The 24606-nt window shown below is 40.3% G+C and overlaps 1 protein-coding gene and 1 long non-coding RNA gene across 3 annotated transcripts in view; both read right to left on the bottom strand.

Moving 5' to 3' along the window:
• Positions 1 to 24606, bottom strand: part of LOC110062668 (uncharacterized) — a 142109-nt gene that overhangs the window by 113054 nt on the left and 4449 nt on the right. The window contains exon 4 of one of the 2 annotated variants that reach the window (XR_016205978.1): positions 23602 to 23857. The exons of the other annotated variant lie outside the window; for it this stretch is intronic. This is a non-coding gene — a long non-coding RNA (uncharacterized LOC110062668). Of the gene's footprint in view, positions 1 to 23601; positions 23858 to 24606 lie in introns of those variants that run through there. 2 annotated transcript variants of the gene reach the window in all.
• Positions 102 to 22582, bottom strand: LOC110069769 (uncharacterized). Its single transcript, XM_089284650.1, has 6 exons — positions 22423 to 22582; positions 21081 to 21158; positions 20451 to 20518; positions 18440 to 18550; positions 3362 to 11990; positions 102 to 833 (listed from the first exon to the last, which is right to left on the bottom strand). Exon 5 carries the CDS (start codon positions 11553 to 11555, stop codon positions 3384 to 3386), a length of 8172 nt encoding a protein of 2723 aa, XP_089140776.1. The 5' UTR covers positions 11556 to 11990; positions 18440 to 18550; positions 20451 to 20518; positions 21081 to 21158; positions 22423 to 22582; the 3' UTR covers positions 102 to 833; positions 3362 to 3383.

Genomic DNA, 24606 nt, shown 5'->3' with positions numbered 1-24606 from the left:
TACCACCAATTATAGTCCTGATGAGCTGCCTGTAACTGGTGCTAATTGAAGGCAAATATTTGTTTGAAAAGTTCGTGTTAAAACAGAGGAAATAAAATTGCTGAAGGTTCAAACGTTTTTCTTTTAATTTACCTTAAATCTTGTAATTTTATTATGAGGTACAAAATCGTAAGGCCTTTCTAGAACTATTACTAATCTTCAGTAGTTTAAAGATCCTTGCATGATATTAAAACGCAAAATAATATCACTAGAAATTCAAACAATGTGCAAAAAAATACGTAGCAGGGCACTTTGCTTACTCAACAAGAAGCAGTTTGTTCTATCGCAGCAACTCGTCCATTTCAAATGACAATGCAAGCATAATACAACCACTAAATTCCTAAACAATTCTCTATGTGTTCTCTAACAAATACTCATTCTTTTCATTTTGGATATTTAACACGTTACGGAAAGACAACACCTTGCTTCTTAATTTTCTGAAATTACTAAAGTGTTGTTTTCCCTTTATTGTTGGACAGTGTATGAATTTACTATTCATTTGTGATTACTTCTAAGCTTCTCTTACACATCCCTAATATTATGTCCAAGTCTATAAAATAAAATAGTAGACTCAAATGAGGCGCATCCATTTATAAAATTATGGGTGCAAAAGCCTTTACGGATACATATTGATACAACTCTGATGTATATAGAGTCCGGAGAAAAGCATTTCCCTACAAACTCAGAGTTGGCCAGTCAGCTATTTATATTTAAAAAGGCAATAAAATTTAGCAGTCTCGTAATAACGAATCGACAGAGTCGCCCCATCCTTCTGGATAGATGGACTGAACAACCTAAGAAGTAAGACAAAACAACAATGTTAGATATTATCGAGAATGACGTTTGATCACTTTATTAAGTGGCAGTCTCGCTAAAAGCGGTCCACTCGACTTCGGGACCAAAAATAATTTTCCTTCATTTTTTGTCAGTGAGAATGGTTTGACACATATATATAAAAAAGCAACTTATTATTTTCCAATCCCTTATTTTTGCTTTGCTACGAGCCAAAATTGAATTTCGGCTGAACTGAGGTTGCTGACCGTGATCAGAAAGGTAAAATTCACCGATTTTGTGAAGCGTGCTACGTTGCCTAAAATGCAGCTCACGGAATTTCGTTTTCATACGAATTTTAAAGCATATTTATTACTTTGACTGACGAATTATGGAAACTTTTCGAAAAATTCTAAGCTTACCAGCGAGGCTGGAAGACACCCTACTCCGAGGCCTTTGATCACCTACTACAATTTAGCCAAATTTGACGGGGAAAATCTCAAAAGTTGGGTCTAAATGAAGCCTAAAAACCACATCACAGTAAATTTCATACCTTAATAAACCGTTCTATAAGTTCAAACCGGTGGGTATCTTCTTGGATTGCACGCGAGAACAGATTAAAATCTGCCACAGTCAGTGCGTTTACATAGCTATCGCTCGTGTCAAAGCTCGTTTGCATAACCCTAGCACCCGGTGAGTGGGGGTGTGCACTTCCCAAAACCCTTACCCTCTTTATGACCAAAATCTGCGATTTTTGCTACCCTATTTATGACCTGACCAAAAATTCGATAGCCTATTTATGACCGTTGCGGCTGACACAGTTGCTTTAAACATAAGTTATAAAGAGCTTTTGTTGAAGGTCTTATTGATAATGGTGAAAAAGTAACTTCTGCTAAGAAACATACCCAATTCAAGACTAGAGTGCTAAAACCATACCCAATTTTTAACCAAAATGGCCAAAATCGATACCCTATTTATGACCCAAACGGCTGAAGAACCCTACCCTTTGAGGCTTCACATACAGATACCTAAATAGTCCATATAAGAGAGTATCCTCCTCCTGGGTAATGGGTCACGTTACAACTTGTGTGACATTTTGACGAAGCCGGTGCAGCTTTTGTTGTATAAACGGCCCGATAAACGGATCCCGAAGCTTATTTTATGCGCTGTGCAAGATACTAAAAGACAAGCATCAAGCATAAAACAGAAGTAAAGCCCATCATTCATCGAAAAACATAGTTCCATTCAAGCCTGTCATGTTCATTCAGGTTCATTTCCCAGCGATGCAACCGGCAAGTGTTTGTTGTTGTTGTTTTTCAAATTAGGGCATATAGCCCTCAAGTTTCCAGTAGTCTTGGCAGTAGTACTGGATTCAGTTGCCATTAAACGGTAAATGAAAACTTACGATCTTCTTCTTCTCCTTGTGCTACCTCTGCAGCAGAATTTATTGAAGGGTCAGGACGACGGCCACGTTTAATTTCTACAGACCGGCGCCATTATTTACTTTTGGAGTCTCGCAAGTCTTGAGAATTGATCAACTTTAACGCAACCTTCACCTCAAAACTGGATCTAGAGTGTACACAAGCATTAAAGGAAGCTATTTGCCACTACGCAGAAGGTTAACAAACGAACCTGAACGGAAGAAGATGTATTTTCACCGGGTGCTAGGGTTATGCAAACGAGCTTTGACACGAGCGATAGCTATGTAAACGCACTGACTGTGGTAGATTTTAATCTGTTCTCGCGCGCAATCCAAGAAGATACCCACCGGTTTGAACTTATAGAACGGTTTATTAAGGTATGAAATTTACTGTGATGTGGTTTTTAGGCTTCATTTAGACCCAACTTTTGAGATTTTCCCCGTCAAATTTGGCTAAATTGTAGTAGGTGATCAAAGGCCTCGGAGTAGGGTGTCTTCCAGCCTCGCTGGTAAGCTTAGAATTTTTCGAAAAGTTTCCATAATTTGTCAGTCAAAGTAATAAATTTACCTTAAAATTCGTATGAAAACGAAATTCCGTGAGCTGCATTTTAGGCGACGTAGCACGCTTCACAAAATCGGTGAATTTTACCTTTCTGATCACGGTCAGCAACCTCAGTTCAGCCAAAATTCAATTTTGGCTCGTAGCAAAGCAAAAATAAGGGATTGGAAAATAATAAGTTGCTTTTTATATATGTGTGTCAAACCATTCTCACTGACAAAAAAGGAAGGAAAATTATTTTTGGTCCCGAAGTCGAGTGGACCGCTTTTAGCGGGACTGCCACTTAATTTCCCGTGAAGCTATTGCAAAATTCATTTCATTGCGCGAACAAAAAACAGTGTCCTGGCGACCACAAAGGTACAGCGCAAGTATGGTAGTATTTTGCAGCATAAGTTTGCGCTTTTGAAGACACGTTTTATGAATTGTGTCAGTTAATTAGGCTATTTGAGATTTTCAAAAAACGCAAAAGTATTGTTATTTGTTTAAGACAAATAAGACTTCACCGAGTTGAAACTTCAATATTACTTAGTTTCCAATTGTATCATCTCAACATTAAAAAAACACTTAAGTACCTTTAGCTATGTTGAAGTTCATCTAATCGCCTTTAGCCAAGTCCAAGGTAACATCATCACCGATGAGTACAAATGGAGCCCAGTGCTTCACTTCGCTAAATTTCTCAGACTCTCTCAGACACTTCATGGCGTGGTTCAGAGATTCACTGGCACTTCTTCCTTCTGCTAAGTGAAGGTAGAAACTCTTCATGAACTCCTGAGTGGCATAGTCGTCAATTGCCCACAGAGACACAACAACAGAACGAACACCGGCACCCAGGAAGGCTCGTGCAATGCCAACCACACCCTCAGCCTTAATCTCACCACGGCCACTATGGCAACAACTTAACACAACCAGTCCTGCTCGCATTTGAACTCTCATCACGTCACTCATTCGTAGCACGAAGTCTTCTTCAACAGGGATCTGAGATGCTCGTGTAGGGTTTGGTGCCAAAGCAATTTCTCCTGTTTCCATTCTACCATGTGCTGCAATGTGCACCAATGCAACTGAGGGGAGTTTTCTCATCACTTGAGCTTTTGTTGCCTCTTTTCCAGTGAGGGGAAAAGTGTTGAGTATTTTCCCAATCATCTGTACTTCCATCTTTGCAAATGGCAGCTGGTGTAACCTTTTACCACGATAACAAACTTGCTCTACGCATGGATCTCCCACAAGCAGCGCCCCAGACTTCTTGTGGTAATCTGGTGAACAATCTCTGATCAATTTCAAACTATTCAATGACGGAATGACCCGGATTCTGAAAGACTCGCTTAAGAACTTCGAATTAGAATCCATCAATGCAGCATAAGGAGCCAAGCACAGTGGACCTTCGGGAACAAATATCAGTTCATTGCCATTAACCAAATCTATGATGGGGCTAATGATGACGTCATACAATGTTCTTAAAGGATTGGTATCTGAGTGCGTTAGTTGGGATATGGTCTGATCCCTCTTCTTTGACAGGTCTCCCCCGCTTTTCCTATCCAGTGAACGATCCTCGCATTTCACACCTCTACTGACATCATTTTTTTCACGAGCATTGTTAATTAAAGACTCCAACACACTGCTCGCATTTTCCTCCGAATTATTATCGCTGAGTTCTTTTCTTCTTAACTGAACATCTTTTCCATTTTGAATAATCCAGAAAATTATTTCTCTTTCGTGGACTGCCAAAAAGACTGTATCTGAAAGGAGGCAACTTAATGTGTCGCAAGTCATTTTTTTCCCAGTATGTGGTGTTTCAGTTTCGTACTTTGAATTCATAAGATCTGTTAAAGCTTGTGCACGTCCTTGCTCAACAGCGAACAAAGCCTCAACTACGTCACCTTGTTTTAAAATCAAACGCCATAATCTAGTATAAACCATATTATTCACATTGCGGTAACTAATTGTCCACTCATCTTTGCCTTGCAGATTCTGCCTAAGATCATTGAACAATCGGACGCTAGAATGATAACAATCAAGAGCCATCCTCATAGAGCATTGAGATTCAAGACAACTACCAAGATTAGCATACGACATTCCTTCTCCAGCCCTGTCTCCCACTTCTTTGGCAATTTTTAGACGCCGTTCATGGTATTCGATGGCTTTTTTGAAATCTCCCAGACAGTGATACGCGTTGCCAAGATTACCATACGAACTTCCTTCTCCAGCCCTGTCTCCCACTTCTTTCGCAATTTTTAGACGCCATTCGCCGTACTCGATGGCTTTTTTGAAATCTCCCAGACTGTGATACGCGTTGCCAAGATTACCATACGAACTTCCTTCTCCAGCCCTGTCTCCCACTTCTTTCGTAATTTTTAGATGCCGTTCATGGTACTCGATGGCTTTTTTGAAATCTCCCAGACGGTGATAGGCGTTGCCAAGATTAGCATACGACCTTCCTTCTCCAGCCCTGTCTCCCACTTCTTTCGCAATTTTTAGATCTAGCTCATGGTATTCGATGGCTTTTTTGAAATCTCCCAGACTGTGATACGCGTTGCCAAGATTAGCATACGACCTTCCTTCTCCAGCCCTGTCTCCCACTTCTTTGGCAATTTTTAGATCTAGTTCATGGTATTCGATGGCTTTTTTGAAATCTCCCAGACGGTGATACGCGTTGCCCAGATTAGCATACGACTTTCCTTCTCCAGCCCTGTCTCCCACTTCTTTCGCAATTTTTAGATCTAGTTCATGGTATTCGATGGCTTTTTTGAAATCTCCCAGACTGTGATAAGCGTTGCCAAGATTACCATACGAACTTCCTTCTCCAGCCCTGTCTCCCACTTCTTTCGCAATTTTTAGACGCCGTTGATGGTACTCGATGGCTTTTTTGAAATCTCCCAGACGGCGATACGCGTTGCCAAGATTACCATACGAACTTCCTTCTCCAGCCCTGCTTCCCACTTCTTTGGCAATTTTTAGATGCCGTTCATGGTATTCGATGGCTTTTTTGAAATCTCCCAGACTGTGATAAGCGTTGCCAAGATTAGCATACGACCTTCCTTCTCCAGCCCTGTCTCCCACTTCTTTGGCAATTTTTAGATCTAGTTCATGGTATTCGATGGCTTTTTTGAAATCTCCCAGACTGTGATGAGCATTGCCAAGATTACCATACGACATTCCTTCTCCAGCCCTCTCTCCCACTTCTTTCGCAATTTTTAGATGATGTTCATGGTATTCGATGGCTTTTTTGAAATCTCCCAGACTGCGATGAGCGTTGCCAAGATTACCATACGACCTTCCTTCTCCAGCCCTGTCTCCCACTTCTTTCGCAATTTTTAGATGCCGTTCATGGTATTCGATGGCTTTTTTGAAATCTCCCAGGCTGTCATAAGCGTTGCCAAGATTAGCATACGACCTTCCTTCTCCAGCCCTGTCTCCCACTTCTTTGGCAATTTTTAGATCTAGTTCATGGTATTCGATGGCTTTTTTGAAATCTCCCAGACTGTGATGAGCGTTCCCAAGATTGCCATACGACCTTCCTTCTCCAGCCCTGTCTCCAACTTCTTTCGCAATTTTTAGATGCCGTTCATGGTACTCGATGGCTTTTTTGAAATCTCCTTGACGGTGATAGGCGTTGCCAAGATTAGCATACGACCTTCCTTCTCCAGCCCTGTCTCCCACTTCTTTGGCAATTTTTAGATCTAGCTCATGGTATTCGATGGCTTTTTTGAAATCTCCCAGACTGTGATACGCGCTGCCAAGATTAGCATACGAACTTCCTTCTCCAGCCCTGTCTCCCACTTCTTTCGCAATTTTTAGATGCCGTTCATGGTACTCGATGGCTTTTTTGAAATCTCCTTGACGGTGATAGGCGTTGCCAAGATTAGCATACGACCTTCCTTCACCAGCCCTGTCTCCCACTTCTTTGGCAATTTTTAGATCTAGCTCATGGTATTCGATGGCTTTTTTGAAATCTCCCAGACTGTGATAACCGTTGCCAAGATTAGCATACGACCTTCCTTCTCCAGCCCTGTCTCCCACTTCTTTCGCAATTTTTAGATGCCGTTCATGGTATTCGATGGCTTTTTTGAAATCTCCCAGACTGTGATAAGCGTTGCCAAGATTACCATACGAACTTCCTTCTCCAGCCCTGTCTCCCACTTCTTTTGCAATTTTTAGACGCCATTCGCCGTACTCGATGGCTTTTTTGAAATCTCCCAGACTGTGATACGCGTTGCCAAGATTAGCATACGACCTTCCTTCTCCAGCCCTGTCTCCCACTTCTTTGGCAATTTTTAGATCTAGTTCATGGTATTCGATGGCTTTTTTGAAATCTCCCAGACTGTGATGAGCGTTGCCAAGATTGCCATACGACTTTCCTTCTCCAGCCCTGTCTCCCACTTCTTTCGCAATTTTTACACGCCATTCGTCGTACTCGATGGCTTTTTTGAAATCTCCCAGACTGTGATACGCGTTGCCAAGATTACCATACGACCTTCCTTCTCCAGCCCTGTCTCCCACTTCTTTCGCAATTTTTAGATCTAGTTCATGGTATTTGATGGCTTTTTTGAAATCTCCCAGACTGTGATAAGCGTTGCCAAGATTACCATACGACCTTCCTTCTCCAGCCCTGTCTCCCACTTCTTTGGCAATTTTTAGATCTAGTTCATGGTATTCGATGGCTTTTTTGAAATCTCCCAGACTGTGATAAGCGTTGCCAAGATTACCATACGACATTCCTTCTCCAGCCCTGTTTCCTACTTCTTTCGCAATTTTTAGACGCCGTTGATGGTATTCGATGGCTTTTTTGAAATCTCCCAGACTGCGATGCGCGTTGCCAAGATTAGCATACGACCTTCCTTCTCCAGCCCTGTCTCCCACTTCTTTGGCAATTTTTAGATCTAGTTCATGGTATTCGATGGCTTTTTTGAAATCTCCCAGACTGTGATGAGCATTGCCAAGATTACCATACGACCTTCCTTCTCCAGCCCTGTCTCCCACTTCTTTCGCAATTTTTAGATGCCGTTCATGGTATTCGATGGCTTTTTTGAAATCTCCCAGACGGTGATACGCGTTGCCAAGATTAGCATACGACATTCCTTCTCCAGCCCTGTCTCCCACTTCTTTGGCAATTTTTAGATCTAGTTCATGGTATTCGATGGCTTTTTTGAAATCTCCCAGACTGTGATAAGCGTTGCCAAGATTACCATACGAACTTCCTTCTCCAGCCCTGTCTCCCACTTCTTTCGCAATTTTTAGACGCCATTCGCCGTACTCGATGGCTTTTTTGAAATCTCCCAGACTGTGATACGCGTTGCCAAGATTACCATACGACCTTCCTTCTCCAGCCCTGTCTCCCACTTCTTTCGCAATTTTTAGATCTAGTTCATGGTATTCGATGGCTTTTTTGAAATCTCCCAGACTGTGATGAGCGTTGCCAAGATTGCCATACGACTTTCCTTCTCCAGCCCTGTCTCCCACTTCTTTCGCAATTTTTACACGCCATTCGTCGTACTCGATGGCTTTTTTGAAATCTCCCAGACTGTGATACGCGTTGCCAAGATTACCATACGACCTTCCTTCTCCAGCCCTGTCTCCCACTTCTTTCGCAATTTTTAGATCTAGTTCATGGTATTCGATGGCTTTTTTGAAATCTCCCAGACTGTGATAAGCGTTGCCAAGATTACCATACGACCTTCCTTCTCCAGCCCTGTCTCCCACTTCTTTGGCAATTTTTAGATCTAGTTCATGGTATTCGATGGCTTTTTTGAAATCTCCCAGACTGTGATAAGCGTTGCCAAGATTACCATACGACATTCCTTCTCCAGCCCTGTTTCCTACTTCTTTCGCAATTTTTAGACGCCGTTGATGGTATTCGATGGCTTTTTTGAAATCTCCCAGACTGCGATGCGCGTTGCCAAGATTAGCATACGACCTTCCTTCTCCAGCCCTGTCTCCCACTTCTTTGGCAATTTTTAGATCTAGTTCATGGTATTCGATGGCTTTTTTGAAATCTCCCAGACTGTGATGAGCATTGCCAAGATTACCATACGACCTTCCTTCTCCAGCCCTGTCTCCCACTTCTTTCGCAATTTTTAGATGCCGTTCATGGTATTCGATGGCTTTTTTGAAATCTCCCAGACGGTGATACGCGTTGCCAAGATTAGCATACGACATTCCTTCTCCAGCCCTGTCTCCCACTTCTTTGGCAATTTTTAGATCTAGTTCATGGTATTCGATGGCTTTTTTGAAATCTCCCAGACTGTGATAAGCGTTGCCAAGATTACCATACGAACTTCCTTCTCCAGCCCTGTCTCCCACTTCTTTCGCAATTTTTAGACGCCATTCGCCGTACTCGATGGCTTTTTTGAAATCTCCCAGACTGTGATACGCGTTGCCAAGATTACCATGCGAACTTCCTTCTCCAGCCCTGTCTCCCACTTCTTTCGCAATTTTTAGATGCCGTTCATGGTACTCGATGGCTTTTTTGAAATCGCCCAGACGGTGATAGGCGTTGCCAAGATTACCATACGACCTTCCTTCTCCAGCCCTGTCTCCCACTTCTTTTGCAATTTTTAGACGCCGTTCATGGTATTCGATGGCTTTTTTGAAATCTCCCAGACGGTGATACGCGTTGCCAAGATTAGCATACGACATTCCTTCTCCAGCCCTGTCTCCCACTTCTTTGGCAATTTTTAGATGCCGTTCATGGTACTCCATGGCTTTTTTGAAATCTCCCAGACTGTGATAAGCGTTGCCAAGATTACCATACGAACTTCCCTCTCCAGCCCTGTCTCCCACTTCTTTCGCAATTTTTAGACGCCATTCGCCGTACTCGATGGCTTTTTTCAAATCTCCCAGACTGTGATAAGCGTTGCCAAGATTACCATACGAACTTCCTTCTCCAGCCCTGTCTCCCACTTCTTTCGCAATTTTTAGATGCCGTTCATGGTACTTGATGGCTTTTTTGAAATCGCCCAGACGGTGATAGGCGTTGCCAAGATTAGCATACGACCTTCCTTCTCCAGCCCTGTCTCCCACTTCTTTTACAATTTTTAGATCTAGCTCATGGTATTCGATGGCTTTTTTGAAATCTCCCAGACTGTGATAAGCGTTGCCAAGATTACCATACGACATTCCTTCTCCAGCCCCGTCTCCCACTTCTTTGGCAATTTTTAGATCTAGTTCATGGTATTCGATGGCTTTTTTGAAATCTCCCAGACTGTGATGAGCGTTGCCAAGATTACCATACGACATTCCTTCTCCAGCCCTGTCTCCCACTTCTTTGGCAATTTTTAGATCTAGTTCATGGTATTCGATGGCTTTTTTGAAATCTCCCAGACTGTGATGAGCGTTGCCAAGATTACCATACGACCTTCCTTCTCCAGCCCTGTCTCCCACTTCTTTCGCAATTTTTAGATCTAGTTCATGGTATTCGATGGCTTTTTTGAAATCTCCCAGACTGTGATGAGCGTTGCCAAGATTACCATACAACCTTTCTTCTCCAGCCCTGTCTCCCACTTCTTTCGCAATTTTTAGATCTAGTTCATGGTATTCGATGGCTTTTTTGAAATCTCCCAGACGGTGATACGCGTTGCCAAGATTAGCATACGACCTTCCTGCTCCAGCCCTGTCTCCCACTTCTTTCGCAATTTTTAGATGCCGTTGATGGTATTCGATGGCTTTTTTGAAATCTCCCAGACTGTGATGAGCGTTGCCAAGATTACCATACGAACTTCCTTCTCCAGCCCTGTCTCCCACTTCTTTTGCAATTTTTAGATGCCGTTCATGGTATTCGATGGCTTTTTTGAAATCTCCCAGACTGTGATGAGCGTTGCCAAGATTACCATACAACCTTTCTTCTCCAGCCCTGTCTCCCACTTCTTTCGCAATTTTTAGATGCCGTTCATGGTATTCGATGGCTTTTTTGAAATCTCCCAGACTGTGATACACGTTGCCAAGATTACCATACGAACTTCCTTCTCCAGCCCTGTCTCCCACCTCTGTGGCAATTTTTAGACGCCGTTCATGGTATTTGATGGCTTTTTTGAAATCTCCCAGACGGTGATACGCGTTGGCAAGATTACCATACGACATTCCTTCTCCAGCCCTGTCTCCTACTTCTTTCGCAATTTTTAGATGCCGTTCATGGTATTCGATGGCTTGTTTGAAATCTCCCAGACGGTGATACGCGTTGCCAAGATTACCATACGACCTTCCTTCTCCAGGCTTGTCTTCCACTTCTTTCGCAATTTTTAAATGCCGTTCATGATATTCGATGGCTTTTTTGAAATCTCCCAGACTGTGATACGCGTTGCCAAGATTACCATACGACATTCCCTCTCCAGCCCTGTCTCCCACTTCTTTGGCAATTTTTAGATGCCGTTCATGGTATTCGATGGCTTTTTTGAAATCTCCCAGACGGTGATACATGTTGCCAAGATTAGAATACGAACTTCCTTCTCCAGCCCTGTCTCCCACTTCTTTGGCAATTTTTAGACGTTGCGCATGGAACTGGATGGCTTTTTTGAAATCTCCCAGACTGTGATGAGCGTTGCCAAGATTACCATACGAACTTCCTTCTCCAGCCTTGTCTCCCACTTCTGTGGCAATTTTTAGATGCCGTTCATGGTATTCGATGGCTTTTTTGAAATCTCCCAGACTGTGATACGCGTTGGCAAGATTACCATACGACATTCCTTCTCCACCCCTGTCTCCCACTTCTTTGGCAATTTTTAGATGCCGTTCATGGTATTCGATGGCTTGTTTGAAATCTCCCAGACGGTGATACATGTTGCCAAGATTAGCTTACGAACTTCCTTCTCCAGCCCTGTCTCCCACTTCTTTGGCAATTTTTAGATGCCGTTCATGGAACTGGATGGCTTTTTTGAAATCTCCCAGACTGTGATGAGCGTTGCCAAGATTACCATACGAACTTCCTTCTCCAGCCCTGTCCCCCACTTCTTTGGGAATTTTTACATCTAGTTCATGATACTCGATAACTTTTTTGAAATCTCCCAGACTGTCATAAGCGTTGTCAAGATTAGCATTTGAATTTCCTTCTCCAGCCCTGTCTTCCACTTCTTTGGCAAGTTTTAGATGACGTTCATGGTACTCGATGGCTCTTTTGGAACCTGTCAGATGTTTTGAAACGTTGATATAACAGGTTCCTTCTCCTGCGTTGGTTTTCAGCTCTTTGGTAGTTTTCGGTAAAGAGTTGGTATTTTCCTATCAGACAAAAACGCATGTCAGTTAATGACGAAATCTTGAATATCGACCCAAAAAATTTACAAAGTGCTATTTTCGGGATTTATAAAGCTGAAACTATCAATATCATTCCAAAGCAAAGCTTTGGTGGTTAAACACTTCTTGGTCTAGCCTGCACCAATGAACTGGTGAAAGTCTTGGGAATCTTTTTTTCTGATGATAGTGTTGACAATGAACGGAAAAGCTTTACTAACAAAGTGGATAATCTTAAGACAAAACGTGCAGCTGGGCGTTGGCGGAAACTTTCTCTGCTTGGGCCGTGCTTGATTGCAAATACCCTAGGATTGTCTCAAATTCTTTATTCGGCTTCCATGGATGACACTACAAACAAATACGCATCTCTAATCCAGTCGCTACCTTTCCAGTTCTTATAGAAAAACAAACCAGATAAAATCAAGAGACAAGTTTTATATCAGGACTATGGCGATGGTGGTTGGCGGTTCACTAATGTTTAAATTACGTTTAAGTCCCTGCACTTAGCCTGGATGTAGCGTCTCCTCAAAACTGATGACAAAGAAGATGATACTTGGTCAGCAATTCCAAAATTTTATTTTATAAAATGTGGCGGTCTTTTATTTTCTCTTACGCTTCAACTATGATGAGAAATTTCTAAAGGATTCAGACATGCCATCCTTCTACAAGGATATCTTGTTTTCTTTCCTGGACCTAAAAAGTGTTTATAACTCTGAGGATGAAAAAGACATGATTCTCTTTGAAAATAAAGTGGTCCTCATTGACGGGAAGATCGTTTTTTTACCATGATTGCGTTGAAAAGGGTGTCCACGGTGCATGATGTAATTGACCGCCATGGCTGTTTTTTACCATTTGAACAGTTCCAACAGCGTTATGGAATTAATTGTAATTTTTTCAAATATTTCCAAGTAATCTCTGCGACCCCGAGCACCTTAGGGAGAAAAGAGCCAAGGAGCGTGCTAAGCCTAATGTCAACATTTTATCCGGCGGCAGCCTTATTTCAATTATCTTCACTCTTAACCATCGACCTCTAGAAACTTAGGTCTGAAGACTATTATTGGCTTTTTCGCGATAAACGGAAGTATCAGGCCACTGGTCCAATGAAATGGGATCGCAACTTTCCTCCGACGGCTTTCTCATGGAGCCAAATCTTTAATAGAGTGCAGGCTATTTGTGAAGAGAATCAACCGAGAGAATTTTACTTTAAGCTTATCCATCGCATTGTCGCTATGAAGACAGAGCTCACTCTCTATGGAATTACAGGCAATAATAGATGTTTCTACTGAGGTAAGCCTGACTCAGTTCTTCATACATTTCATAACTGTAGTACGACATTTTATTTTTACAATCGGCTGTAGAACTGTTTCAGTAAAATGCATAACACCTCAATATCCCCGGCAAACTACAAATTATTGTTTGGTATGGCGTGTGAAAAGGACAATAACAATGTTAGGAAATTGAATATCTGTTTATTATATGCTAACTGTTATCTACATTATCACAAGGTAAATGAGAGGAATCTTAACTGGATTGAATTTACTACGAAAGTAAATTACAAGTTAAGAATAGAAAATCAAGTTTCTGGTATTCTTTTATGATGCTTTTTCGCATCTTCTGTCCTGTTAATACTTATAAAAGACATTAGATTGATAAAAGGATATGTCGTTTTAAAGAAAAGGGTGATATATTGCTAGAATAAATGTTAGATTAATTAAAGGATATGCAATTTAAAAAATAAGACTATTGCTGTTACGAATGTAAAGTTCCTTTAAATAGCTGTTAAGAGTGCCTACCTGTAAAAATCAGACAAATTCTTAATTTCGCGGCAAGGGTCGAAAAGTCGATTTCGCTTATATTCTTATGGTAGATAGGCTAGGGTATGACAAAAACTACTGGATAGTTTTTTTTGGCAAAATATCCTTTTATTTCAAAGAAATATGCAAATTTCCAAATTCCGTTAAAATCGCCATTTGACGCACCATTTTATTAAACAAGTTTGAGAGCCTCGCATGCAAAACCACATCATCCTTCCGTCTTTAAAACACTCAAATATCTTTTTGCAATGTTTAAATGTGTACTGGGTTGATTTTAGGGAATGTAGCGTTGTCTTTTGGTGCAAAATAATTAAATTTCGAAGACATGTATTTCATTCACTTAAAAGTACTTCGTGAATATAATAAATTTTCACCATGTGCGAAACCTTCAAATGGATTAAGCTTCCGGTGGTTGAATCGCAGGATGGTCTACAGATTCTTGTAAAAATTTCTTTGGGCAAATAATTGTGAGCGACGCGAGAGCTTTTCAAAGTACGTTAAAAATGCAAATATTTGACCATTCCCTCGTCAAATTTCAATTTACGGGTTAGGCGTATATTTTAGCATGCGCGACATGACTTGACCTATAATAAGTTGAAATAGACACAGAGCTGAAAATTTCGATAATGTTCTAACCTTATTTGTAGTAAAAGGCTGGTCCAAAGCCGATTTGACGTGTTTTTAGTCCATCTCTCACCATTTGTCGTACGTAAAGCAGAAGTTTGCTTTTGTCTACACAAGGTTAACGTCCGATGTACATCGCCTACTGTCAAGCTATTATTGGTCGAATACCATGAATCTGTGACCATCTTTCTGCGCATATGAACATCACTGCATCTAAGTCAAAAACGACTGAATCATTTGTAGATAGCTGCTTGCTTTGCACTGCGCCAAAATATTACTTCTGATCGATTGCTGACCATTGCTGATGAGCGCGTCGGCGCAGCACAATCTTACAGCCGTTATTTGTTCGTCACGCAATGCTGTCACGGCATATGCTGCTCATTTTGATCTATTTTGTATAGAGCACTCTCAGGATAAGTGAAACAATTTAATCATTGTTCATCTGTTTGTTCATATATATAATAATATGTGTATATTTAAATAATCGTATTCTATAGTGTACGTGGCCTCGGTCCAAATCACGTTTGTTGTACGTTCTGATGTTTCAGACAACAGCTGATAAAGCTAGTGCCTGTACTCACTAGAATTTTAAAAGAAATCGCCATAAACAAATTATAGATCAATGAAGCAAGAACTAGCTGAAATAAAAATAGGAAATCACAACGTGCCTCATTCGTGAGAAAAACAGACTAAATTTAATTAGTAACTACGTTAGTAAACAAACCCTGGCCATGCCATTTTATTTGGCGTATTTTTGCTTGCTTAGTGGCGAGGCATTGGTATGTTTGTAACAGAAAATAGAGGACTGGTGTCAATACAGTCCAAAATTATTGTCAGTGAAATATTGTAAATAAAACACCCATTGACCGGTCCGTTTACCTCCGCGGCCACCATTTGGTCGTTCCTATAAGGGTTTCATTATCGTCTTTATTCCTATTAAGCGGCCACCCAAAATTTAACAACTTTGCTTTGAAAAGGGCGATGGCAGATAACCGTCTGAAATTGAAGGTGCATGACGAGTGATAATTCAAATACACGTCTATCATGATTGTCTTGAATTGTCTCCATGTTCACCAAGAAATTTACAACCCGATAGTGAAATATTAAATATTCAAGGTACATCAACCTCTATTTAAGCGGCTAGCCCCATTAAGCGGTCACCACCCATTTCCCCGAGGGTAGCCCACTGTATTACATGTAAACCAAAAATAATTGCACAGCGCGAAAAGACCTAGGTATGAGTTTAGCGTTACAGTATTACGCAGGGCATGTAGGTAGCGGTGGTCGAGTAAAAGATAAAAACAGGGGCAATGGTAAACTATTCATTCTTTTCATTTCTTAATTTAATCTCTTCCTACTCAACACGACTGGGTGCTCCCAGTGGTTCCAAGCCTTACGGGGCCTTAGGATTAGTATTAGGATAGAAACTGTCCTACCCCTACCCCCTAAAATGGGATGACAGCATTGCGTGATGAACAAGGAACCGCTGCAAGCAAGCATTTAAGCCATCAAACCATGATGATCAAACGTAATATTTTGGTGTAGTGCAAAGAAATTAAAGCAACTATCTACAAATGACTTAGCCGTTTTTGACTCAGATGCAGTGGTGATCATATGTGTCGAAAGAGGGTCACAGATTCATGGTATTCGACCATTAAATAAGTTGACAGTTGGCGATGTACATCGGACGTTATGTAAACAAAAGCAAACTTCTGCTTTACGTGCGACGAATTGTGAGAGAAACACGTCAAATCGGCTTTGGACCAGCCTTTTACAGCAAATGAGGTTAGAACATTTCGAAACTATCAGCTCTGTGTCTATTTCAACCTATCATAGGTCAAGTCGTGTGGCGCATGCTAAAATATACGTCTAACCCGTAAATTGAAATTTGACGAGGGAATGGTCAAATATTTGCATTTTTAACGTACTTTGAAAAGCTCTCGCGTCGCTCACAATCATTTGCCCAAAGAAATTTTTACAGGAACCTGTAGACCATCCTGCGATTCAACCACCGGAAGCTTAATCCATTTGAAGGTTTCGCACATGGTGAAAATTTATTATATTCACGAAGTACTTTTAAGTGAATGAAAAACATGTCTTCGAAATTTAATTATTTTGCACCAAAAAAGACAACGCTACATTCCCTAAAATCAACCTAGTACACATTTAAACGTTGCAAAAAAATATTTGAGTGTTTTAAAGACGGAAGAATGATGTGGTTTTGCATGCGAGGCTCTCAAACTTGTTTAATAAGATGGTGCGTCAAATGGCGATTTTAACGGAATTTGGAAATTTGCATATTTCTTTGAAATAAAACGATATTTTGCCAAAAAAACTATCCAGTAGTTTTTGCCATGCCCTAGCCTATCTACCATGAAAATATAAGCGAAATCGACTTTTCGACCCTTGCTGAGTTATTTTCCATTTTTATGGACAGGGACTCTTAAAAGTAAGTAGGGTAAAGAAGCTGTCTTGTACTGCAAGTCGTGTTAATAGCTCTGTTGTATTGTAAGTAGTGTATGTAGCTTTTATGTTATTGTTTTAGTGTAAAGTAGCAGCAAAAGTATTGTAAAGTGAAAGCAAACATATTTAAGCGAGTAAATCAAAACCAAAGTATATTAATTTTGCCCTGGGATTGCGATGGCTTTCTTTGAAGTCTAGAATTACAAAATATAATTATGCTGCCAATTATTCCAGGGTGCTGCCAATCTGTACTCTTCTTCCGTATAACAGTGGCTGGTTACAATATTAATAATCTTAATGTTTTACTGCCTTGACATAGAGGAGAGACGTCAAAATGCTTGCGTTTTGCTGGATGCGGCCTTAGTATAGTTTAACAATATAGTTACATAAAGAGTGAAAAAGTTGTAAATATTAAACACAAGGTAAGATAATATATATGTACTCGTTACAATATAAAATAGTCAAGAAACGGCAGGTAACAATCTACAATCTTGAACATAATAAAATAAAAGATTAAACCACCACTTCCCCGTAATCACTGATGAACTGGCCCTAAACCCGAAGCGCATCATTTTTTCTATCAATAAAATGGGGGCGAGGGGTGGTCTTAATTTTTGATTTAAATTGTCCAAGAATGTACGTGTTGAAGTAGTATGGTTAGCAATAGTTGCTCACAGTAGAAACCATGCCTTATCGCATTTTCAAACAGCGAGAAGAGAGGTGAGAATGTGATGCGGAGCGGAGTCTTGCCGAAGATCTTCATACATTTTCATACATCTTCTCACTTGCAAATTGACGTAAAGATGAGCACAAACGTATCGCAGAATGGATAACCGCCTTAGTTTTCATTCTCTATCTCCTCGATACCGTAAAAAAAGATGGCGGACGATGTTTATGTATATGCTTATGATTTCAGCAGCACGTTTTCACTTGACATAAGCATAAGCATAAGTTCTCCTAAGTTTGTTGCGTTTCCATTTGACAATGACATCATGAACTCGAGATTTCTATCACGTGCTTGATGACGAGGGCTCAGCCCAACTCAGCTATCACGCATACAAACCGAGAGCGAATAATCTAATTGCTTGAGTATAAATATACAAGTTGTTAAAAAAACTTGAAGTTCTTTTCACAGGCACTTCAAAAACGTAAAGAAGCGGCCGCCATTTTGTTAACAACCACAGGCTGCAAGAGTACTCGCACTCTTCAATAGAATAGATATTAAGTAGCGTAGTGAATAAGAGAACAACATTAGTGATAGAATGCTTGTATATTTATAGAGAAACCGGATACAAACAAAAAGATAATCTTTTCTATTTCGTCTTATGTTAATTTTCAAAATGTAATTTATCTTTGCTCGAGTCATTGTTATACCTTAACAGCTCTTGCTAGCTCTTTGCTTCTAGTGAGCAATAGAAGTATATGTTTCACCGCGCATTTTCGTACAAGAGGTTTTTTGAACAACATATATCAAGTTCGGCATTATTTAATCTCCCCTTTAAAGCCTAGAATATATTTTCCTCTAGCACTACTTACCTGGCCCTTCACAGAGTGAGTTTCGGGATTGCTCTTTGCTTCTTGTAATTTAACTCGATCTCCAACACACTTGGCTCGTAAATCTAGTAATGTCTTGTTAGTCTTGTCAATCTGCTTAAAGTTAAGGCACATGACATAATTAAAATATAACGGGTCAAGTGACTGATTATTCCCCAGCTTGGGGAATATCCGAGTGATGTTTCCCAATTTTCAAAACTGGGCGTGTTACGAAAAACATTTGAAGGATAATAGACACAATAGCCTACATTTGGTAAGACAATATGCTCGGATATTTGTCAACGGACATTATATGTTCGTTCCGTGGACAAATATCCGAGCATATCTTCGCGCCCAATGGAGACTGTTGTTATATGTACTTAGAAATATTTTTAACTACTTATATTTATTTTATATTATTTTTTCCAAGAGGTCACGGTAACGAATCCTGCTATCTGATTAAGTTTTTAGCGCGGTCGGGATTTTCCTATCTCTAACTACGGTCTCGGTAACGTTTTCATATCGGGTGATATCGTCGTGTTGATCAATCTGAAATGAGATGGAAGACATGAAAAATCTAGGGATCGCAATGAGCCGATTTAAAACTATCGTATAATGCGTACTTTCCGAGAGTAAGCAAACAGGTATAAATCACAAAAATTAATTAGCAATAAGGGTCGAGGTAGCCTGCGAACGCAGACGTATTTCCGGCTGGCACTTGTCTCCGCCGAAAAATAACGTCCGCGAACCCGAGCCAGGAAACGATTTGTGTGGCGTAGAAATTGTTAGTCAATCACAGTTTAGCTCAAATAGCCCCAGAACTACTGCGCGAGGTATTCCCCGCGAGGAGAACCGAGTTTCATTCTATCATGGAAACTGATTGGCCAAAGAGAAAACAAAAGTCATTACGTCACAAATTCGTTTCCTCGCTCGGGTTCGCAGACGTTATTTTTCGGCGAAGACAAGCGACAGCCGGAAATACGTCTGCGTTCGCAGGCTAGGGTCGAATCGGCCCCTTTTATTCGTAAAATTAACGGAGGTGAATATGTATCCTGTCTAGTTGATCTAGCGTTACGCTTGCATTACAATTGTTGGGTTGGGCAGTGGATTCCTTCGCACAAGTGACACGAGACAGCCCAGGCATGGGGCCTTTCAGCTCACTATACGGACCTCCCAGCCAGTAAACAACATATGTACCTTTGCGAAAAATTAATTTATCTAGTGCTGTGTAATAAACTAAAAATTGGTAAGTAACACGGGCGGGCAGAAATTAATGTAAACTAGCACACCTAACAGGCGAAGAATGCTGCACACGGCCTAGTTATCCATTGAGTGACTTATTTCGTGACTGTAAGAAACAAAGGGTATTTTTTGTAGGGAATTTGAATGAGAATTTGGCATCTTGCAGTACAAAGGGATTTGACCTCACGTGAAAGTTAGTGTGAGAAAAAAATCACATCTTGGTAAACACTTAGAAAAATGGTGGCTCTTTTGATCTGAAGAAAAGGCAGCCTAGAAATAGTGAGTAGATAAAACTACACACTTTAATCTCTAAGTTGTTTTGTAGGTTGCCAAGCAACTGAGCGTATAAAAAGTGGATTTCAAACTCTATATTCTTTCCTACAACGATTCTTCCTTTAAGTCAGAAATGGCTACTCGTTTCTCCTAATGAGAATTTCAATCAAGTTGCCCCTTAAAGTAACAACTCATACTCCCAAGACTGTACAATGGAGAAGGGTTTGATAGAAGCCTCCTTAGGGTTTTGCAATTACAATTTACTTTGAAAGCATTGTGACTTTTGTAAATAGCCTGAAGCTACCATAACCACAGCTATAAGGCTTCTTGATGCCCTATTATGCTTAGCGCGATTCTAGCGGCATATATATAAGGCAGAGAGAACACAACTTTTTGTAATTTATCCCTTGACAACTTTCCCTAGAATCCCTAAAGGTAACATGATAGTTCCTTTTTACAGCTGGCAAAAAACATGAATAATTGATGTTATAAAGGATACTGCCAATCCCTTCTCGCACCACGATATGGCGTCAACATAACATTGTAGGTGCTCACAAGCACTTGCACCTACGACAAATAATTTAATATGAGGTCAAAAAATAATATCTACAATGCACAGGTGAAAACATCCAAAACCTGATTTATTCTTGTAAAAAGCCATATTCGTAATTTGGTATTGGACTCGAAATAGCTTGCAATGGAGGCTCATGCGAGGGAATATCGTTGAAAAGATATTAATGTCATTTGCATTTGAAGAGCTCGATACGATAGCTGTCGACTTAACAAATTGAAGCCCGTTTTTCATGCGTCTGTCCTGTTTATGATCATGAATTCCGTCATAACATTATCAAAATAGCTGTGGATCCACGAGGTAGGAGCCGAGTGGATCCACAGTTTGTTGTCAATGACAGAACAGACGTATGAAAAACTTGCGTCAATACTTTTTTTATAATAATAAATTGTCAGATTGTCCGCTCAGCCGCTTTTGCTTGTCGCGTCAACGTCGCATAATTCATAAATTCAGGCGTCTGTTCGCTTATTGACAATGAAAATTAGCCAACGAGCGCGCGATAATTTCTTTAGTTATTGTAAAGTTCATGCTGTAAATCAGTTGAGTCAAGGATTTTACCTGTTTCTATGGCCTTAATCAAAGTTGGTTCCAAATTGACGGCAGCCGTTGCATCATTCAGGGCCTCGTGGAAATTCCCTGAGTAATAGAACCGAGAAAACATTTCATGCACAGTAGAAGAAGAAGTAGCGAAAAAGTAAAAGCGATAAGAGCTCACGAGGTTGTAGAGATATGCAATGTGCGTGTCTTCTTTCAATGCTCAGTCCCCTATCAATTTGGTGGCACGCAACGGATCTGTTCCGATCCTTGAAATACGAATGACTCCCGATAACTCAAAGCTCCAAGAGCACGTTATGGAGAGTCATCGGATGATGGGAACAAACGACCAGGCAGTAGGGAATAAAACGGTTGTGTTTAATCAGGTTTAATACTGAGAAACAGTAAAACTTGAACCATTCTTCGCCAACAGAGCAGAGTAAAATAGATCTGAAGGGAATAAAATAAGACAAGCTAAACAGCAGACCAATAAGGTTTTGGATTAGCATCGCTTGAAGCGAGCTGAATTCAACCTTTGTCACCGGTCGTCTTAGGTCGATAGTAGGGACATTCCAAATACAATTAACATATTCATTATGCAGCATCATCACTTAGCATCTCTCTTGGCTCACTGCTAAATTTTCTCATTCTGATTCGCTAAACCTGATCATTTCTCGTCCCAGGGAGGGGTGGGGGCACTGTCTGGTGGCGTTGGCCTAGACCGATGACACAATAAGATCTTGCGCGGACACTATCAGACGGTGGTATACCCATTGGTGAATATCAGTCTATAGTACCCCTTTAGTGAAGTAGCTCATGAAACACACCTTCTTATATATATCATTTTGTTTTAGATGAAGTTAAAGAGCTTATAAGCTTCTGTGCGGATTTCTGTTTTAAAATAGAACGAATAAGTAGTTTTCAGGCTGAAAACCGCGATGAATTACGATACAGTAAAACAACAATCGAGCGTAAAGAAGTTTGAGGCTGTAAAGGGAAGACAAATCTTTTAATATAACGACTTTTTTACGTTTTTGCGGTTCAATATTTGGCTTACAGAATTGTATTTAATTTACACATACAAGTTTAATTTTACCCAAAGAAGTAGAAACTCAGCATAAAAAAAAAAAAGAAAAACAAAGCGAAAATTCAAAAAATACCAGAAAATTTACCGGTGAACATGAAAGACAATTAAGTATTTATTTCTTTGGACTGATAGTTTTCCCCGGAAAGTTAGTTTCCCAAGATAGTCTCTTCAAATGATAGTTTTTATTATAATCATTGAAAGGCTGAACTCAAAGAAAGCAACACTTGAACTTCTTTTGATTGGCGGATAAATTTGAAAATGACAAGATCAAAATCTTACCGAGATGGTAATAAGCTGTTGCCCTGTTGCTGTGTAGCTTGGCATTCAGCTGGAAATCCTTACAGTTCACATGAATTCCGTCTGTGTAGAAGTATATCGCGTTACAAACTTCTTTTCTTGTAAATTCTTTGTCACCTTCTTCCTGATAGACTTCTGCTACCGCTGAAAAAGCAAAGCCGACTTGATTAGTAACTTATTTTGTTTAATTTGTTTACCTTACATCGTTCATTTTCTTGCAGAGTGAGATAGGCCTTCTGCGGCACTCTAGCGCAAGTAGTTACGTGAACGTGAGGTGAACACAGCTACGCGCAGCTAACATTATGTATTACTACATTTTATATCCGAGCCTGAATTAACCCTAAAAACACGTCTGAATAAAATGGGATTTAAATCTTTTTAGTTCTTTTCTGTGAAACGGTCTGTGAGTTGTCACTTTATTGCAGTAGTTAACATTTTTAAGTAACATTCTGTAAGTATTTTATCAAAAAACTCTTTAAGGCTTGTTTACACTTGCGCATAAGTATAAGCATAAGCCGACATACGCAGACGCAGCACGATGTTGATAATTAGCGACTTTTGTTTGAGAAAAGGCGCTAATTATCATCATCGTGCTGCACCTGCGTATGTCGGCTTATGCTTATGGCATTGCGCTAGTGTAAACCAGCCTTTGGTTCACCCCAGTCTTGTTACACTACTACGTAGTGGAAGATAAATGTGGTCAACGTGAACAGTTGTTTGTATCTCGGAGACGCTTTACATGTAAACCAAGCGGTTAATGATTCAGTTTAAGTGGTACTATGATCAAATTTTTACCCCTTGAATTTTTAGGTTAATCATAGAATTCCACGAAAGATGAAAAACACCGTTTACCGTATGCAGATATCTGCATTGGTTCTGGTGATGTTTAAGTTTGAAAATGTGTTAACTAGGCAAATGAAAGGACTGATGACGTCATACACTCAACCAAATATTACATCAAGTATAAAAGTAGAGCTATCTCGGTCAATTTGCAGCAGAAACCATTGAAACTTGGTAGGCTATTAGTTCTACATGCAACACACCTACGACTATAATAATTTCAGTTCCCATAGCAACCCACACTTTTCCAGTCCCCTCCAACGTGATTTCAATATTTTAGTGATTTTTTAGTTCGAAAAACGTTTTTTCTGTTTCGAATAATTTGGACAGCTTTCCGTCGCGAGTTGGTTTCTAATTTTCAAGGTAAGCTTAAGTTATTATCCATTTCTCAGTCACTATGTCGTTTTCCTCCTTTCTTCGAAAGTTAACTACACAGCCCTCGAGAATTTAAGCTTACCTACCGAGAAATGCCTTGCTATGCCTCCTTGTTATTTCATTCAGGTGTTGCTAACCGAGTTTCCTCGGCGACAGGAGTTGCTTTGGTCCCGCAAGCCACTGAAATTTTCTTAAGCCATGGCTATAAATAGTCATATTGGGATGTGATTTCAGTCGAATTGCTGAACTTACTGGAGCTGTTTGTTATCGTATTAAATGGAAAGATCAATCTGCGAATAACTGATTGTCTACCTCATCACATGTTCAACGGGGATGCTGGAATTTTGTGCTTGCGACTTTTATTTAACTGTGTTTTGCTTGCCAACATCGCAACAAATTAAGCTTATGTACACTATGAAAAACTGGAATCAAATGATGTTTTGGTTTACACAAATGATGTTCTCCTACTACATGACAAACTGAATGATGTGGAGGAAATTCCAGGCCCTGCAATATTTGATATGATTGGTCCAACGATCACTGTGTCTGTAGACTACAAATCAAGGAAATGCAACACTCTTTGGTGAAGATACTGGAAAGCAATGTGTTGAATTGTCTCATCAAATAGAATATATTAATTTGCAAATTTATTTCACTCTGAATTTAATTATTGGAAATAACCTATATAGCTCTTCAAGATATTCTGTACGAGCAAATGACTCTTTGCTGTAGACTGATACACGTAGCTAGCTGACTTACATCCAGGGGGTCTATGACATTTCCAGACTGCACACTTTTTATTCATTATCGGCATCCTCATTTCCACTACCGAGAGCTAACCGTAAACAGGCTAACCTGAGCATTATTTAGGCTAGCCTGAGTGTTATTTAGGCTATGCAGAGTGATTTTTAGGCTAACCAGGCTACTATTTAGGCCTGAATGTAGTTTTTA

This window comes from Orbicella faveolata, unplaced genomic scaffold, assembly GCF_042242905.1.
Source record: "Orbicella faveolata isolate gen_17 unplaced genomic scaffold, um_ofav_v1 contig_13, whole genome shotgun sequence".
Taxonomy (NCBI): domain Eukaryota; kingdom Metazoa; phylum Cnidaria; class Anthozoa; order Scleractinia; family Merulinidae; genus Orbicella; species Orbicella faveolata.
The sequence above is the reverse complement of the archived record's forward strand: the minus strand, read 5'-3'. Positions and strand labels throughout refer to the sequence as shown.